At 41.7% G+C, this 20,121-nt stretch overlaps 1 protein-coding gene across 13 annotated transcripts in view; it reads right to left on the bottom strand.

Annotated features, from left to right (window-relative positions):
• Window positions 1-20,121, bottom strand: part of LIMS1 (LIM zinc finger domain containing 1) — a 157,168-nt gene that overhangs the window by 33,459 nt on the left and 103,588 nt on the right. The window contains exon 1 of one of the 13 annotated variants that reach the window (XM_058278307.2): window positions 2,643-2,979. The exons of 11 other annotated variants lie outside the window; for them this stretch is intronic. In XM_058278307.2, coding sequence (XP_058134290.1) covers window positions 2,643-2,824 — 182 coding nt within the window. In that variant the 5' untranslated portion in view covers window positions 2,825-2,979. Of the gene's footprint in view, window positions 1-2,642; window positions 2,980-20,121 lie in introns of those variants that run through there. One more of the 13 variants, XM_004476907.5, reaches the window with a different exon arrangement.

Below are 20,121 nucleotides of genomic sequence, written 5' to 3'. Positions count from 1 at the left end.
GCTCGTCTTCTACAGGAAGCACCAGGAACCAAACCCAGGACCTCCCATGTGGCAGGTGGAAGCTCAATTGCTTCAGCCACATCTACTTCCATAAGGCATTATTATTAATTCTAAACCCTCTCAAAGGATTTGTTAAATCCTCCATGATCTTAATAGAACTCCAAAAAAGCTAGAAAAGGAGAACATTCTGGAATGACCTGGTCTGTTATCACTAAGATCAGCAGTTCTCAAAATGTCGGGGTCCCTGTGACCCTTTTAGGGGTCCATACATCCCTCCCTTTTCTAACCACATATCAGTGAGAGACCCTATTTTCTTCATGTATTTCATCTAAAGCAACATATTGTAATAGGTTGAATGCAGAAGCAGATATGAGAATCTTCTTCTGTTAAGACAGACAATGAGAGTTCCAAAAATGTAAAGCAATGCCACTCTTCCCACTAAACTTATTCTGTTTTGGAAAACAGTTACTTCTCATTGAAAAACATTTATATTAACATGTAATGAGTTCAGCGTTATTCTTAAATGAATTAATAAATATTTAACATTTTTCTCTGTTTTAATTTCTTATACAATAAATATTGATAAACAAAAGCTCTTTGGAATCCGCAATCATTTGTAAGAATGCAAAGTGGCCCAAGAGCAAAGAGCTTGATAATCACTGACCTGTTTATATTTGTGATATTATAGACTGTATTCAAGTTCAAATATTCAAATAGATTTAAGAAATGGGCACATAAAAGCAAGCACATAATTATTTCACCACACAGCCAAATTAAACTTGTTTTAGAGAAATACAGTAATAAATATTTCCCAAAAAGTATTCCTTTTAATAACAAGGAAGAAAAAAAAAAAAAAAAAGAAAAAGAAAACAAGAACATTAAAGGAAACTTTTCAGGAAAAAAAAAAATACCAACAAATCTCACCATTCTAAATGAACTGTTTACCCCTCTCCTTTCTTGTCTTTGACGCTTTAGCACCAAATATACTTTTTACTTTATACTTAATACATTATAACAAGAAGTTACTTTTTAGAAGTTATGAATGGTATAACAGAATTAAACCTGCAGTTATAGCTGTTAGTCATAATTAACTGGCTATTATTTTTTTTCAGAAGAGGACATTTACTAAAAAGTGTTGCTGACAAGGAATATGTAAGCGAAATATATATATGTAAAAACCTTTAGTAAAGAATCGTCATAACTGGCCAGTCATAACTGACTTAGTTGATCTACTTCCACAAATCAACCTCACACAGAAGACTTGGTATTATCTAGCTTTCTGTTATTCAAGTGTCTCATTTATCATAGCATAGCAAAACAAATTTTCTTGATTACTTAAAATGCAACAATGTGTAAATCCAAAAATCATCTTGGGAATTCACCAGTTAAAATATTGATTACTACCAAAAGACAGTTTACTAATTACACTAAAATAGACCTACTTGTGAGTTTATGAGATAAATTATATCTGTTGTACCTTCACACAGAATGAATTCTTGATTACTATCAAAAGATAGTACACCAATTACACTTAAACAGACTTACTTATGAGTTTATGAGATACATTATATCTGTTGTACTATCACACAGAATGAATTAACGGAAATAGAGAATCAGGTCAGTTATCTTCTCCTTGATTCTTCTTTGACAAATTTGGGATTAGCAATAATTCCAAGTATACAATTTTGAATCAGATCAACATCTTACTTGAGTAAGTCAAGGCTACTTTGCACTACTTTTTAAGAAAACTGTTTGCTAAAATCCACTTACTATAAATAAGACTAACCATTTAGAGTTTTCTCACAGCATGTTGAGATGGATAAACAGACAGACAGATAGATAGGTTTGCTGGTTACACATTATCCTTATTTACCCATTCAATCTCCTAGAGACAGTATTGTATTCTGAAACCCAGTTACCCTACATCAAACTGCTGGTTGTTGAAACATCATAAAAAAAGTATTTCTTTATAAACTCCTTGTCTTTGCGAAGTTTCAGAGTATACATGCTTTCTATTGTAAATCCTGACAACGAAATTTCTAAACCTCCCTTTTTTTTTCATTAAAAAAAATTTTTTTTGAAGTACATCACTCATACATGAGCATACACAAACAATAAATGCACAGTAAAAGCCGTGAACTTACAAAACAAACACATACAACCCCATACAGGGGTCCCATACATCACCCCACTGCCAACACCCTGCATTGCCATGAAGCATCCATTATAAATCATGAAAGAATATTTCACGAAATCAAGAAAAATATTTCTACAGACCATAGCCCATAGCCCACATTTGGTGTACCTCCCCCCCAACTCACACCATTTCTAATCCTCCCCTTTTCAGACTGTATAATAAAACTTCATACTGTTGTCAGGAACCAATAGTTTACAACTTTAATGGTGGCATTTTCCTTCACATCCACATTTCATCTTGTGGGAGGAAGTCTTACCTGACAAGGCAAGCTATCTGCCTCTTGCAACTGGCTGCATTGTAAGCAGCCCTCAGAGCCCCTGGGACACCCTGGAAAAACGCCCCCCAAAATAAAGTAAATAAAATAGCATTAGCCAGGTCAAAATGAACCGAGAGCCCAAGAATGCTGGGGGCGAAAGGGCAGAACCCCAGCAGGAGCGGCACTTACAACTTCGCATAAAAGTCACAAAACTCCTTGTAGACCTTTATGTCACTGTGCCTGCGCTGCAGCTTGGACACAGCCCTCTCGTCTTCATTCCCGTTAGCCTCGTGGACGCTGTTGAGGGCCGTCTCGGGTACTTCTTCGTTCTCTGGGATGACATAAGGGCGTACCCTGCCTGGGAATGCCATCCTCGGGGACGGGAGAGCACCGAGCTCGGGGAAAAAGGCAGCGGGACACAGAAACGGGAGGAACAATATCCAGGACGCCCCCACTTCCCAGCCCAGGGTCACTCCCCCTGTTCCCAGTGCGTCAGCCGGCCGGCTGGCCAGGGCCACTACTGAGGCTTCAAGATAAGAGCTCCAGCAGCAAAGCTGCGCGGCCGGCCTGAGGCCAGCTGACCGAGGCTTTCTGGAAGCTCTGGACAGCATTCCACAACTGGCAGGGCAGCCTCTGCCGGCGCAGCCACCGTAGGGCAGGCTGTAAACACTACAGGACAGCAGCATGGGGCTGCTCTGTAGGACTTGAGAAAGAAACCTCCGCCTGCCCTGGAATTTGTCAGCAAGCTTCAACAGCGCTAGGACTGTGTTTCTCGACGTTGGCTGGGCCTAAGAATCTTCTGCAGAGCTAGTAAAACACCTCCAGAAATTCTGGGCTCCTGACAGACCCCCGGGTGATGCTGCTGGGCCACTCCGAGGAACATTAGAAAGCTGCCCTTAACTGTGCTCCTCAAATTCCCTGGCATACTCGCCAGACAGGCCTTTATATCGGTCTTTCCCCTCCGTCCGTGTGTCCCTGAAATTAAGGGCTCCTTTACTTTGAGCTATCCTAGTGCTTGCCATATAGAAGTAGTTTAATAATGTGGTTGAATCAATAGACCTAAGTGGAAACTGAAAAGAGGTAGCATTTGGTTATAATTCTTTCTTCCTAAACTAATCCCATAATTTAGGTAAGCCACGGTTTCATGTTCTCTACCATGACCTACCCATTAAAAAGAATGCTTTGGCCCTCCTGCTCTCGTCATTCTACACCGCTGTCACCACAGAGTTGTAGCAGCGCTGGTGATGATGAGGGTGGTGGTGATGACGGTGATGTACCATGGGAAAGAAATATATTCAGAACCCTTCTCTAGCCCCAGTCCCCTCAGCACCAGGGTGCCATCCTGCAAAAATCACAGTGCCAAGGGGACCTTTAAAAGAAAATCTAAAGCAAAAGGCAGAGAGCACACTCGTTCACAGAGCAGATCACAGCAGAGGCAGGACAGCCATGGATCAGCAGCAAAGAGGCAAAAGGCAGCTGAGACTCTCAGTTACAACTACAGATAATACCTAAGAGTTGTTAAATGTTTATGACTGCATCCTTTATTCCTCACCATAACCCTCTATTATTTATAGATGAGGAAACTGAGGCATAGGGAGTATAAATAACTAGTTAATAGGGGCTGGAGCCAAGATTAAAACCTAGGTAGTCTGATTCGAGAGCCTGTTTTTAACTTCTATGTAAGAGAATGGCTAAAACTAATTACTGGGGAACAGAACAAGCTAACTAGAAAAGACTGGGGAGTACAAAATGGAACCAGAAGCAGAAAATGAGGCCAAGTGTTCCCACTTCGAGTCCTAAAGATCTCAGGGTATGGGTCAGGCAAGGGCCGTGGGACCAAAGGCTGATGATGACAGAACCAGCGAATCACCACTTTAAACAGGAAAGGAACAACCTCATAGTTTTTTTTCCTTTCTAACATCAATATTTCCTTCCTTCCTCCCTCTCTCCTTCCCTTCCTTTTCTCTTTCCCTCTGTCTTTCTTACACTGACCATGTGGAGTAGAGAGAGGTATTAGAGAAGAAAAGTCAGAGACAGATAGAGACAGAGAGAGACATAATGCACAAAACTAGAGGTAGCGTGGTAGGGGGTGGCCAGCCATACAAGCTTTAGCCAAGAATACTCCTTCCCTCAACCTGATTATCTTGTCTCTATTCACTTTTCCACCACACTTAAGATTCTCTTCTTCTCAAAACTCAAAATCAATATTTATTTTCATTATCTTCAAATTTCTCCATCCCAGGATACTGGGTCCAACTCCACAAAGATGGACACTTGTCCTCCCCAGGGAGAGAACTGAAAAATTGCTTTGTGTAGAAGACAGAAGGGCCCTTCCCCCACTGTGTTCTCAGCAATCACCTTTCCAACTTGTCTGTTTAAAATGAGCTTTCATACAGCGTTAATTTATCTAACATGAAAAAAATAAAGACTATAATTATTTTTCTCAGAGAGCTTAAGTGACCTTCCCAAAGTCACAAAGTTAGTAATGGAAGGTCCCAAATTCAAATTCAGACATCTGTTTTCAGGTCCAGTATTTCCCTTTTTTTTTTTTTTAACCTCTTTATGAAATCCATCCTACATTGGTTTTTTCCCAATAACTGATCCATTTGTCCAACACTAAGGATAGAAGCTGTCAGGCTCTGTTTTCCTTATAATAGTCTTTTTATCTCTTATTCCTTACTACTTCCAGTGATTCCAAATCAGGTTCCTTTTCTTGCAAGAAACGTCATCGGAATTAAAAATATTCCATCCACACTAAAGTACTTGGAGATACCAAACTAGAGGGCAGCACACACTAAAGCAGTTATTGGGGGACCTCCCTTTACCCTGAGTTCAAACAGTATCCAGAAGAGCTGGGGAAAAATTCTTTATCTTCTGTTAGGCTTGCTTTACATTCCAAAAATGTAACCTTCATGAGTGAAGGAATTTTGTCTTCTTCCTACCTGTATCCCCAGCACACTGACAGAGCCGAGCACTTAGCAAGTGCTCAGTAATTATGTGCTGAAAGAATGAACAGGGTTAATAATCTGTCTACTTAAAATCAAGCTAGTAAAAACAATGAAAGAGCGTATCAGCTGCAAGTCTGCCAGGTACTTTGAAATAGCAGGAGATCTAAAAATGTTGCTAATTTCTTACTTCATAAAAACTAGTTAATTTGGGAAGTGGACTTGGCCCAATGGATAGGGCATCCACCTACCACATGGGAGGTCCAAGGTTCAAACCCCAGGCCTCCTCCACCCGTGTGGAGCTGGCCCATGCGCAGTGTTGATGTGCGCAAGGAGTGCCGTGCCATGCAAGGGTGTTCCCCGCGTAGGGGAGCCCCACACACAAGGAGTGTGCCCCATAAGGAGAGCCGCCCAGCGCGAGAGAAAGTGCAGCCTGCCCAAGAATGGCGCCGCACCCATGGAGAGCTGACACAACAGGATGATGTAACAAAAAGAAACACAGATTCTTGGTGCCACTGATAAGGATAGAAGCGGTCACAGAAGAACATACAGTGAATGGACACAGAGAGCAGACAACTGGGGGGGGGGGAAGGGAGAGAAATAAAACATAAATCTTTAAAAAACAACCACCACAACAAAAAAAACTAGTTAATTTTCTATATTAAAAAAGATAGTCACAGGAAGTGATTACAGATATTCCAGAGAGGTCCTGCATGCCCTCCACCCAGTTTCCCCCAACGGTTACATCTCACATAAGTATGTAGCACAATATTAAAACCAAAAACGTGACTTTGGTACGATGTGTGTACAGAGTTCTATGTCATTTTATCACATATGTAGATACCCGTAACCACCAAAATCAAGACACAGAATTATTCCATCACCATCACAAAGCTCTTCCTCACGCTTGATAGTCCCACTTGTCCCTTCCCTCCCCGCCCCTAAGGTTTGGAATATACTGGTCTGTTATCTATCTCTATGATTTCATTATTTAGAAAATGTTACAAACATGGAATCACACAGTATGTAACTTTAAGGCTGGCTTTTTTTCACTCAGCCTATTTCACTTGAGATACATCCAGGTTGTTGAGTGTGACGGTTAAGTTTATGAGTCAACTTAGCCAGGTTACGGTGTCCAGTTGTTTCGTCAAACTAACACCGACCTGATTGTTACTGTGGAGATAGTCTGTGGATTTAAATCACCTATGGCCTCCGACATCTTCAATCTGTTGAAGGCTTTAGGGGAGAAGAGATGATTTCAGCAGCCAAAAAGAATGTCTCTGTCTACTTCAGCCAGTCAGCTTCTTCCCGGCAATTTACTGAAACCTTCACTGGTTTCCCAACTTGCAGCCTGCTACACGGAATTCAGATTTGCCAATCCCCAGGCGGGTAAGCCAGTAACAGTAAACGATGCTTCCTGCTGGTTCTGTTTCTCTCAAGATCCCTGACTAATAACACTGAGCATCTCAGTAATTTGCTCCTGTTAAATGCTGAGCAGTATTTCATGGCATGAATATACGCTGTTTGTGTAACTACTCACCCCTTGAAGAACATTTGGTAGTGTTTAGTTTTGGGCTGTTGTGAAAAAAAAAACCAAACTGTTCTAAACATTTAAGTACACGTTTCTGCATGAACGTAAGTTTTCATTTCTCTGGGATAAATACCCAGGACTGTAATTGCTGGGTCACAGAGTAAGTGGGTGTTTACTCTTTAATTATTTCCCAGAGTGGTTGTGCCATTTTACATTCCCACCAGCAGTTTATGAAAGATCCATTTTTCTCCACATCCTCACCGACATTTGGTGTGGTAACTATTTTTCACTGTTAATGTATTATTAGGAGTGTAGCCCCAATTTTTATTATGATAGATGTATTACACAGAGAGAGATAATATTTCACTCTCCCAGAAAATCCACATTGACAAGGGAAAAAAATCAAACATTATGGAGAGGTATAAAATGAAAAATAAAGTATCTTAACAGGTTGGGTTTTTTTTTTTTTTTTTGGTATATTCTATTAATCTTAACTCTCCTTTTGAAGAAACTAAAGAGCTTACTAAAAGAATTATTTGATTCTTGGTCATAAACAAAACATTAGGTTTAGCAGGGAATGGAGGTGGCTCAAATAATTAGGCACCTCCCCGCCACATCAGAGGGTCCCAGGTTCAGTTCCCGGTGCCTCCTAAAGAAACAAGGAAGACGAGCAGACACAGCGAGTGCAAACAATGAGGAGGTGGGGAGAAATAATAAATAAAAATAAATCTTAAAAGAAAAAAATTATTAGGTTCAAAATAAAGCAAAAACTGTTGTTAGTCTATATTTTGTTTCCCCACAGCGCCCTGGTAAAGCCAGGCTCAAGGTTCTAAATGGCTGATAGAGCCATCAGAGGAGGACCGTGGCTTGAAATGAGAATAAATCTAACCCCCATTAGCCAATAAATTGTTCCACATCTTCAACGAAGCCAGTTTTATGGTATCCTTCTGTTAAACCAGATTAATGCTAGCAATTTAGTAAAAAGTCTCCTAACTCTTCAAGTTATGCTATTTAAAGAATAAAATGTGCAAGAGGAAGCAAGTAGGAGCCCTGCCTTTTTTTCTGGTTTCCTCTACTTCCAGCTGGGGCTATGTTAATAAGAGTGTTTAGCACAGACCACCCTAAATAGAACTTTTCAATAGAAGTCACTTTAATATCAATCACTTTTATGGTTGAAGATATTATACCATATAATACGAAAATATTTAAAAACGATTTAATCAGTGGAAAAGCATTTATATAGATGTGAGACAAATTTCTTTGTTTACAACTTTGCCAGATCTTATCCCCCTGCTCCCCTTTTATATCATTTTATTATTATAGAGGAATGTTATTGCTGGGAGCTAAGAGGGAGGAGAGAGACTAAGATTCTGAAGGAAGAAAAGACGGGTCATGAAAAATTTAGATCTTCTATTATAAACCTCCTACCCATTAGTCTCTCTATAGGAGCAAAAGACCCCAACTAGTTTATTTTCAACATAAATAATGCAAGGCAGAAAAATTCTCTTACCTATGCTACCTATCTTGACTAAAGTGAGGGTTTAAAGCAAACCATGATAATTTAGATGTGCCCTTCACTGCAGAGTAAGCAAGCTCTGATGTGTCATTTACCTAGTGACAACACAAATGGGCTGCCTATTCTTTAGCAGCTCTTCTGGGAAAGTTCTATAGCTGCTTAAAATGTAATTGTTCACATTATCCCACTGTTTATTTACTTATTTATATTATTTTACATACCCCCGAACACACGGAACTTTTACCATGTGCTCTTGATGCAAAAGACCTGAAAAGGGTACCGGTGGTATATTCCCCAGAAAATGATGTTCTTAAAGTTAACCCATTCCTGTGCATGTGAACTTATTGTAAGCGGGACCTTTTGATGAGGTTACTTTAGTTAAGGTGTGGCCCAGGGTGGGTGTTAATCCTCTTACTGGAATCCTTTATAAGAATGAAATTCAGACAAGGAGAAAGTCATGGAAGCAAGAAGCTGAAATCAGCAAAACCTGGAGGAGAAGGGAGAGGCTGGTAGTCGCCACCACGTGCCTTGCCAAGTGGCAGAAGGGTCCAGGATCGCCAGCAGCTGTTCTTTGGGAAGAAAGCGTTGCCTTGATGATGATTTGGACATTCTCATGGCCTCAAAACTGAAAGCTTGTAAGCTAATAAGCTGCCCTTGTTAAAGCCAATCCATTTTATGGTATCTGCTTTCAGTAGCCTAGCAAACGAAAACTACCCAAGAAGTATCTGGCCCACCATGATGCACAGAAAAGAAATATCTATTGAATGAAAAGCAAGGGACTAAAAGTCACACAGCCTCTGTTTCTATGGATTTACAACCTAGTTGGGGAGACATACAGGTATACATAGTTTCTTCCATTATGAAAGGATACGATGCAGGCTTTAGTTTGGTTCCCAGTGCTGAGTGAACAGGATTGTTTTGTATACTCCTAAGAGCCTTGAATAAGGATCCGTAACCACGGGGCTATCGAAGGTTGGGTGGCGCTGTTCTCCTAGAAGGACTCAGCAGGCTGAGCCAGTCGGCCACTTATTTTGTTTAGGTACCAAAGAGCAGACAGAGCTAAAAGAAATGTGTTGTGTGTGATTTTTCCAAGAAGACAAAGGGATAATTTAAGGCAAAATAAACACCATTGCTCAAGTTTCATATCTAGGCATTTTGTTACTTTTAAATCTTTTTCTGGCCCTTAATAATGTCACTCTAAGAAACGCAAACAATCCTTTTAGACTGTGATTGTAACCTTGAGAAAAAATATTTATCTGAACTCGCTAACTTGAAGCTACTACTGCCAGTACAATGGCACATCAAAACAACACTTGAGGTGGAGTGGGAGGCTGTTTTAAAAAATAGCAAAAAGCCCAGTTCTGTCTGAATAGTGGACCTCTTAGGTGGCTTTTGCAAAAATCTTCTAGTACTTTTCTGGGCTAAAGATCTTGGGTTGTGTTAGGTCTGTGGCTCCCTTAAGGGTTCTTTCAAAAGGTTCTATAATCATGGGAAGCAGACTTGGTCCAATGGATAGGGCATCCACCTACCACATGGGAGGTCCATGGTTCAAACCCTGGGCCTCCTTGACTCCTTGAGCTGGCCCACGCGCATCAGATGCCATGCCACGCAGGGGTGCCCTCCGCGTAGGGGAGCCACACACGCAAGGAGTGCGCCCCGTAAAGAGAGCCACCCAGTGGGAAAGAAAGTGCTGCACACACAGAGAGATGACACAAGATGACCCAACAAAAAGAAACACTGATAAGGATGGAAGCAGTCACAGAAGAACACACAGCGAATGGACACAGAGAGCAGACAGCTGAGGGGTGGGGGAAGGGGAGAGAAATAAATAAAAAATAAATCTTTGAAAAAAAAGGTTCTATAATCTGATTAACCCTCATCACCACAGCTAATTTGGGTTTTGGGGAAATCCCACAGGACAGGATTGAATCTCAAACATCCACTGAGGTCATACAAGGACAGAGATTTATATTTCATCAACCCAACATTTTCAGAACATCTTCTATGTGCCAAACTCTATGATCTACTATGACTTCTTCTGGAACACAGGCTGAGTATACTGACAGCTTGTTATGGTGCCAAACCATACAAGGCTTATCTTCCCTTAGTTGGCCCACTCTAGAATCTCGTAAAGAATTTTGCAGAGCCCCAGATTCCACCAGTCAAGCTAATACCATGATTTCAGCCAAAACAAATTCCACCTTTGACATAACACAACCGAAGATAAATAAGCTACTTAGAGATAGCATCCAAAAAATTGTAACTATTTCCAGGAGCTCAAATACTTAAAGCCTGGATGTAGTCATGAGCATAGTTGCCAAAAATAAAAAAGCAGCCATTAAAAAATTTTTTTAAAAAATAAAAGTCTCTAAAACAGCAACAAATGACTTGTGTTCATCACTACCAAATATTCATCTATGGGGTTTTAAAAACCAAACCGAAGATTTTTACCAAGTGACTCCAAAACATGGGACTCTAATATAGGAAAAGGGCAGTGGTACTAAGTGGTTTGCTCCATTCCACAAATAGACCAGCATGCTAGATCACTAAACCAGGCACTTGGCACTAATTGCTAGAATAAAACAGTTTCTCAGACTTTAATGAAAGGCTTCTGTATAATACTAGGATTTCAAAGTGTTGAGATAGCCTGGTTAAAACACCATATGGCAAAATGAATTTTTTTCACTGTGATTCTCTAACCCACTCAAATGGAAAATATAATCTGAATTTCCGCAGACTACTAAACACAAAACACTCATAACATGCAAGTAAAGATAATGAACTGGGCAAGTTCCTTCCCATTTCCCAGCTCCCAGGACAAAGACTTGCAATTCATATGCTGTTCTGCCTTGTCTGTTAAAATTAGTTCCCAATTTTTGATTGCACAAGCAAAAGGAAAATATTCATCACCACAGGGTCAACAGAGTGAGAGGAAATTAGGCTCAAATTTTCTCAAACTAGCTTAAAATGAAGCAAACGGCATACTTTTTACATGTTTACACTTATAATGCTTGCTGGAATTATCAAAGTATGGATGAGCCACTTTAGCTTTTGTTACTGTATATTAAAAATAATTGAGAAGACTGAAAATACATGTCACCTAACAAAGATCAAAAGGACATATTAAATTATTCCTCTGTACAACATCAACTCCCCCATTGCAGGGCCTCCAAGATACTTTGACCAAAGTCCAGCACAATGAAAATCAGGCTATGACTAGGAGAAGGCTAACTGCATCTGATGTTTGGAAGTGACTCTCTCTGAAACAAAACTTACCTAAAAGTTAGAGTTTATCTTTGATGTTGGAGATAGAAAAGATTTATAGCATACCAAACCTTGTGATATTTTAAGAAGTGCACTTATTTCCCTCATAAAGACAAGGAGGGAAATGCAACTCTTAACTTCAGATTTAAAATTTTCAGGAAGTAAACTAAGGTAGCCAACATATTTTTAGTCCTAAAATTAATTTTAAAAGTCCTGGTTTTATTCAGAGGATGTAACAAAGAGGGTGCCCACTTCAAAAACCATCAAAGGAGGGAATGGATGTGGCTTAGTGGTAGTCAGAGCCTCATGGCAAGCTGGAGTCATCTTTGCTCTACTGCCCCTGCACACAAGGGTTATTTGAAACAACATCGTTCCTGAAATTGCTCCATAGCCTCAAATATACTCTACCCGTAACAGGCACAGATGATTGTATATAAATAATTCAGTTACTCAATCTTAACCAGTTTAACAAGTATTGATAGCCTACACATAAGCCTATTTCTTATAGTACCTTGTTCTGGGCAATCATTATGAAAATATTCTAATATTACCCAAGCAACAAATACCCATCTATAGAAGATGTCAGTTAGTAAAGGATAACCAAGTCCTGGGAAATTGGAGGAGAGAAACTGACACAAAGCTCATCAGAGTATTCTCTCCTTTCTCCAACAGTGCTGATTAGCTACATGCAACTAAATCCTGTCTCTACAATAATACAGAAATTATCATCAAGTTAATCTGCCATATAAAAGAGGCAGAAACCAAAACCAGATTGGGAAAGCAGCAAAATGTGCAGCAAAGAGGAACAATCATACAGTGCAGAAAATTAATAAATTATTTTAAAGTGAGGCATCCTCAATTTCTTTAATCCTTGTGTGTGTCCCAAAGTAAGCGTGCTTTGGGACAGGATCACTGGACTGCATTTTTTGTTTTGTAAGTTGAATTTTCCTACCCTTAGCAGCCCAAAAGTAATATAGCTGCCGTCTAGAGATAGGTGCTTTAAAATTCTGATCTCTGTTCTTTTGAAAATGCATACACACATTTGATTCCAAATAAAAACGGGACTGTTGCAAGGTGATTATTTAATATTATCTTTAAGAGTGATAATTAAGTACTGGGTACTGGGTAATACATCTAAAAGGACATGAAATTTTCTGGATGAATACTATGACCCCTTTTTTCCTGACCATTCTGCCTATCTGAAACCTGCCCAGCCCTCAAATCCCTACTCCAGGTCTTGTCGAAGAAGCTCTCTTTGAGCAATCCAGTCCTTACGGTCTCCATTTAGAAACTACAGCAAGGAAAAAAAAGAAAGAAACAACAGCACTCACTGTGTATCTCGTTCAGGGAGTGGGTAAGGGTTACTATTTAATATCATGCTTCATATTGTAAAGTTATCTCCTCAAGAACACCACAAGGCCCTTAATAAAACACCACCACCACAAAAAACAACCTCCTTCTAGAAAGTCTTTATAACCCTCATGGCACCGAGCACCTCCTCATATGCAATTAGTCAAACTGGACATCTAAAAAGTAGCCAGACAACTGGCCTGGAAAGGGCAAAGGCTCTGGGAGTGTCTCTTCACCCAGGGTGAGCGGGGCCCAATCCTTCACTCCCAGCACTCGTGAGAAACTGCAGGGGAGGTGGAGCGGCGTTAAGGACAGAAAACTGGGGCTAGCTCATGTCCTTCAGCATGAATCGCTCTCCTCAGTAAAGAGAACTCACTTAACTATAATTACCGCGCTTTGAAATCCATACATTATCTTACAAATTTTCTTTTCACTGGATTCCCATGTTCCCCTGATAAGCAGAGTGCTTGGTCAATTAAAAAATGTTCAAAAACTTGTCTCTCGGGAAGCGGCTGTGGCTCAATCGATTGGGCTCCCTCTGCCATATGGGAGGCCCTGGGTTTGCATCCCAGGGCTTCCTCGTAGAAGCAAGCTGGCCCGTGCCGGCAGAGAGCTGATGGCCCGTGGAGAGCTGGCGCAGCAAGATGATGCAGCAAAGGGAGACAAGCAGACGCAGAAGAACGTGCAGCAAATGGACACAGAGGGCAGACAGCAAGCAAGCCGTGGGGGGGGGGGGGGGGGGAATACATAAACAAATAATAAATCTTAAAAAAAAAAATTATCTCTCATGGGTTAGACATTTTTTTCTTGGAGTTTTCAAACACCTTCACTGGAAAAATCCCTGTGGCAGCTTCTCCATGGTTCAAATGATTTCTCCTTTTTATTCCTCTTGTGATCTACTAACCAAATATTCCCACCCCTAAATATCTTTTGTAAAAGATATAGTGTATTCTGAACAAAACAAATTTTAGAAAGCCCTTTTTTTCAAATATAAAATAGAACAACAGTATTTGTAGCTAAGAATGTGAATTTAAGAGAATGTCCAGATGATCAGGGAAATCCTTCTAGTGTATCCATGAGCTCCTTATATGGCTGTGGTGACCAGTAGCACCCGACTTTCTGGTTCTAAATTACATTCCTATTTTAGTTATGACTCAGTCGGGGATATCTCACTGAACACTGACCTTCAGCTAAGTTGGTAGAGGAAGTCAGTGGGAGTTTTTATTGTGACTAAGCTTAATATGAGAACTCTTTTTTTCAATAATAAAGTAAAAGAAAACCATGAGTATTTCAGTATAGAAAGACAGAATGAAAATATTTTACTCAAGTGAAAACAATTAAATCTTACAAACTTAAATTCATATATTTCTAACTTTCATTTTTAGTTATTTTCTTTTTAACATGGACTATACCTTTTGTATATATTTTATTGCATTAAACGATATAAGAAAACGTGGGCTGGAAGCGGACTTGGCCCAGTGGTTAGGGTGTCCGTCTACCACATGGGAGGTCCACGGTTCAAACACCAGGCCTCCTTGACCCGTATGGAGCTGGCCCATGCGCAGTGCTGATGCGCCCAAGGAGTGTCCTGCCATGCAGGGTGTCCTGCACGTAGGGGAGCCCCACACACATGGAGTGCACCCTGTAAGGAGAGCCGCTCAGTGCAAAAGAAAGTACAGTCTGCCCAGGAATGGCGCCGCCCACACGGAGAGCTGACACAACAAGATGACGTGAAAAAAAGAAAAAGATTCCCGTGCCGCTGATAACAACAGAAGCGGATAAAGAAGACGCAGCAAATAGACACAGAAAATAGACTACCGGGGAGGGGGGGAGGGGAGTGAAAGAAATAAAGAAATCTTAAAAAAAAAAGAAAAGAAAAAGAAAACGGGGCCTGGATCAAACAGAGGAACTAAAAATGTTTTATTGGTGTTGATCTGCTAAATTTAAAAAAGTTTCTTCTCTTTCAATTAGCTATAAATTTTGTGAAGTGTATACAGAAAGGCAAGGAATTATTTTAGCTACCATGTCATATAGAATTTCCCATAAGTATGACCAAAAAAACCTATATGGAAATAACATCAGGGTCAAGGAGACCCAAATATCATCTGCTAGTATTGATGTAATTATCTACAGACACTCAGCTATGGCATCAGTTTCTCTTAGGTGTCCTTTGGACATGCCTCATCTTCTGTCTGCCTTTTTCTCTTCCCATAAAGATTACCATCCTCAGTAACAGAATGAAGTTCTGGGTTTTGAAACTAGTTCACAGGGTTAAACAGGAAGCTCTTTGTTTATTTCTTTAGCTCTTTTCAAGAACAGCTATTCTATAAATATAGCAATAATATATAAAATAATGATAATCATTACCCAGGAAGACACACTCATTTCCTTACAGAGTATTAGTGAAATCTCTTGATAGCAGGGAGGAGGCTATGCCCGTTACTGATTTATTGCTTGCTCTGTCGCAGTGGTATTTTTTCTTTGCTAGCTGGCACTGAGGCTTTGCCAGTAGAGGGAGCAGGAGAGGCACTGCAATAGGTGAGGGCTTGGCTTCCTGGTTCTGGCTCTTGCAGCGCAGGGCATTCATTCTCCGGCACCTGGCTCCTGCAGCACTCAAGGCTACCTCAGTGTCAGCTCCTGCAGTGCCTGCAACCAGAAGCAGCCACAGCAGCCCCCAGGGCACCAGCCCCCTGCTGCTTTTGTGTACCGCACAGCGCCTCCAGCTCCGCAGTTCCAGGTAGCCAGCAGCTCGGTGCCTCCTGCCCACCCCTGGGCAGTTTTGTAGTCTACTGCCTCTGGTGAAACATCTCATATCCCACGGTGAACAGCTTTCCCTGCACCCTCATATCCCACCGTGAACAGCTTCCCTGCACCCCAGAGACGGATTCCAACTAAGTTCCGATTCCTAGCAAGTTCTGCTGGTGCAGCACCACAGCGAAGTACCTGCCCTTCAGAGAGGGTGCACAGTGTGGCCTTGGGAGTGTGGGGCAGGCTCCTCCTTGGGCACTTTATAGCTGCCCTAAGCATAGTGGCCGCTCCTAAAATCTGTTATTCCTATATTCTTTACATTCTCTTTACTTCTTACTAGCCAATCTTGTTATCCCAATCCTGCTAGAGTTAAAAGCTCTGCATAGCTTTGTACTAAACTTTCCCTGTTCAAGTTACTAAGTAGCTTTTCTTTCTTGACTACACCCAGGTTGATACAGGGGGCCTAAGTCAGGCCACTTTAACTGATGGTTCTCAGACCTCACCGGCTCTTTACCCAAGCGTCTCCATAAGACAAATGTCTCACTTGGCGACTTAAATCAATTGTGTTTGTTTTAGAAACTGGACAGGATGGGAGGAGTGGGTTATGAAATAAAAGTATGACATAATAAAAATGTTCAGTTACAGGGAAGTCCCAGTCCATTGAGTGTCTCCAAGCCAGCGGCCACAAGTGGACTCTGTTTCACCCAAGGCCAGAGGCTATGGCAGCCCAGCATCCTAAGCACAAACCAGGGCATATCTTTCCTGAGAGCACACCCTCATAGAAGCAGCATGTGTAGACCTGGGCTGTTATAATGTTTGCACACCGGCTACTGCTTCAGTCTTTAAGGAGGCAGGGCAGGAAACAGATTTGGCTCAACAGATAGGGCGTCCGCCTACCACATGGGAGGTCCAGGGTTCAAACCCAGGGCTTCCTGACCTGTGTGATGAGCTGGCCCACCTGACGCACGCAAGGAGTGCCGTGCCACACAGGGGTGTCCCCGCGTAGGGGAGCCCAATGCTCCAGGAGTGTGCCCTGTAAGGAGAGCCGCTCAGCGTGAAAAAAAGTGCAACCTGGGCGGCGGACTTGGCCCAGTGGTTAGGGCGTCTGTCTACCACATGGGAGGTCCGTGGTTCAAACCCCGGGCCTCCTTGACCCGTGTGGAGCTGACCCATGCGCAGTGCTGATGCGCGCAAGGAGTGCCCTGCCATGCAGAGGTGTCCCCCGCTTAGGGGAGCCCCATGCCTCACGCACAAGGAGTGCGTCCCATAAGGAGAGCCGCCCTGTGCGAAAGAAAGTGCAGCCTGCCGCACACACGGAGAACTGACACAAAAAGATGACGCAACAAAGAGAGACACAGATTCCCATGCTGCTGACAACAACAGAAGCGGACAAAGAAGATGCAGCAAATAGATACAGAGAACAACTAGGGTGGAGGGGAAGGGGAGAGAAAGAAATAAATACATCTTAAAAAAAAAAAAAAGGTGCAACCTGCCCAAGAATGGCGCAGCACGCACGGAGAGCTAACAGCAAGATGACGCAACAAAGAGAGACAAAGATTCCTGGTGCCACTGATAATAATACAAGCAGCCACAGAAGAACACACAGCGAATGGACAGAGAGAGCAGACAACTGGGGGGGGGGGGTGCGGGGAAGGGGAGAGAAATAAATAAATAATAAATCTTAAAAAAAATAAAGAGGCAGGGTAGAGTGCAAACAGGGATACATATGCCTATTTCAGTCCTCAAGAAGTAAAAGAGGATAAAAAAGGAACTTGTGTGCTTCAGTAAGCTCTCACACTCCTGTTTCTCCTTGCTCACGCCTCCTGAAGATTGTGAGGAAGGGGAGGATAAAAACTGTACGCTTCCTGAGCACTAAGTACTTACCAGATACACTCTGTTGTGAGGTGTTGCATACTCTTCTAGAGTGAGCACTACACATATTTTCTTGGTTATGGCCATGATTGTGTTTCCCTTCCTGACTTATTACTCCTGCAATGTAACTAAGCAATGACCTGCTTTCTAAGCAGTACCTCAACTTCAGACTGTTTGTGGTGGAAAGGACCATGTGGACCACTTGACATTTACACACAGGGCATCTTGCCAGAGGCACTGTCATAAGGAGGTGCCACGGTCAGAAAGCTGTGAAGTAGCTATATGTGAGCACAGTTTGGGGAGGGGCCCTGAAACAAGCATGGAGAGTTGCTTCTTGTATACACTGAGGAAGTGTTCTACGTGAGCTCCCAGCTTTTACGAGGTTGTCAGGGAAACTCTGAAATGTAATACATATTCTGAACAATTTAGATTACAAAACAAGCTTTTAAAATATGGTTTATCACCTCATTATCTCTTGGTAGGCCTGCTGAATTAACGTGAGGGCCACTACAGAAGGAGGCTGAGTGAAAGGTGGTAGCTGCCACAAGACAGAGCAGAAACTAGTGCTTGTGTTCATTCTTTCCCTGCCCTTTATAGACGGGCCAGTCAGGCCAGTGACTGAACTGCCCTAATAAGAGCTCTCCTCCTTCAGCTTGCTTCCTCCCACCCCATTCTTGCAGGAGTCCTCAAGGACATTATTCTCTCCTCTTCCTGGAGCCTTGACTCTGCTCTGCCACAAAGAGGTTATAATACACAAAGAGGTTATAAACTTTCAAGAAATACTGTTTCGAAAGAACAATGTATAAGACAGGTTCAAGAAAAAACGTGGGCAGCGAAGCAACACCATGGGGCTAAGGCTATTTACCCCAGTTATATTTGTAGTTGAGGCATATACCCCCCCACCCCCCACACACGTGTGTATCTTTTAATATTTAGTTGGACAAATAATATAAAATGAAACTTATACTTTCCTGACTGTAGGGCAAGAAAACACCATCCTCTAACTCTTTTAAAATTAAACCTGACGCCACAGGGGTCTCAGTTAATAAGAGCAAAGGTACACTCTAGTCCTTTAATTCAAATCTTTATCCAAGCACTGTAAAGCATTAAACAGAACAATCTCTTTCATGACCGTTCATAAGTAATGAAGCAAAAATGCAATAAAAACTAACTTGGCACCAGGTCAACTGACTAAGCAGGGAAAATAAAGAGAAAGCTCAAAATAATTGAGTTTTCAAGGAGCTTACAATCTAGTAGGAAACCAAATCAAATGATGAAATACTGAGAATGGTTCAAATAAACTAATAAAACCATATGGACTGAATATAAGTAACAGATGTCTAACCCTCTAATGCTAAGATTTATGATGGCTATACCAAAAGTCAATGTTAAATCCTGTTAAAAGTGGTGGTCATTTCTACTCTTCCATAGCTTGTGCCCCAATCTATTAGAGAGAAATGGCCATATGACTATTATATTTCCTGAAATAAAGGAAATAATTCTGTGCTAAAAAACAAGACTAAGGAGCAGTTGTAGCTCAGTGGTTAAATGCCTGCTTCCCGTATCCTGGATTCAATCCCTAAAAAAAATGAAATGAAATAAAAAAAAAAATGAAAAGGGCAAGATTATATAGTGCATTCCTTTACCAAACAACTCAAAAACTTAGGGCAAGGATAAATGAAAAACAAAAAACAAGACCAAATCAATTAAGAGTTAAGATGCTGGCAAAAGTAAAGGGAAAGAATATGCAGTTCAAAAGAGCAAAACTGAAATTTTACATTACTGTATTACTGTCATGATCAAGCATTAAGAGTCATATAGGCAAGCGGACTTGGCCCATTGGTTAGGGCATCCGTCTACCACATGGGAGGTCCATGGTTCAAACCCTGGGCCTCCCTGACCCAAGTGGAGCTGGCCCATGTGCAGTGCTGGTTGAGCGCAAGAAGTGCTGTGCCATGCAGGAGTGTCCCATGCGTAGGGGAGCCCCACCCGCAAGGAGTGCACCCCATAAGGAGAGCACCCCAGCACGAAAGAAAGTGCAGCCTGCCCAGAAGTGGTGCCGCACACACGGAGAGCTGACACAACAAGATGACGCAACAGAAAGAGACACAGATTCCCAGTGCCGCTGATAAGGATAGAACAGTCACAGAAGAACACACAGCGAATGGACAGAGAGAGCAGACAGCTGGGGTGGGGTGGGGGGGGGGAAGAAATAAATAAAAAATAAATCTTAAAAAAAAAAAAAAAGAGTCATATAGGGGGAGCAGATGTAGCTCAAGTGGTTGAGCGCCTGCTTCCTATGTACGAGATCCCAGGCTCGAACCCTAGTACCTCCTAAAAACATAAACTAACAAACCCCTCTCATCAGGGAGCAGAATGTAGCTCAGTGGTTGAGTGCCTCTTTCCACACACGGGGTCCTGGGTTCAGTCCCCAGTACCTCA

This window comes from Dasypus novemcinctus, chromosome 17 (assembly GCF_030445035.2).
Source record: "Dasypus novemcinctus isolate mDasNov1 chromosome 17, mDasNov1.1.hap2, whole genome shotgun sequence".
Classification (NCBI taxonomy): domain Eukaryota; kingdom Metazoa; phylum Chordata; class Mammalia; order Cingulata; family Dasypodidae; genus Dasypus; species Dasypus novemcinctus.
This window is presented reverse-complemented; position numbering and strand designations above follow the sequence as displayed.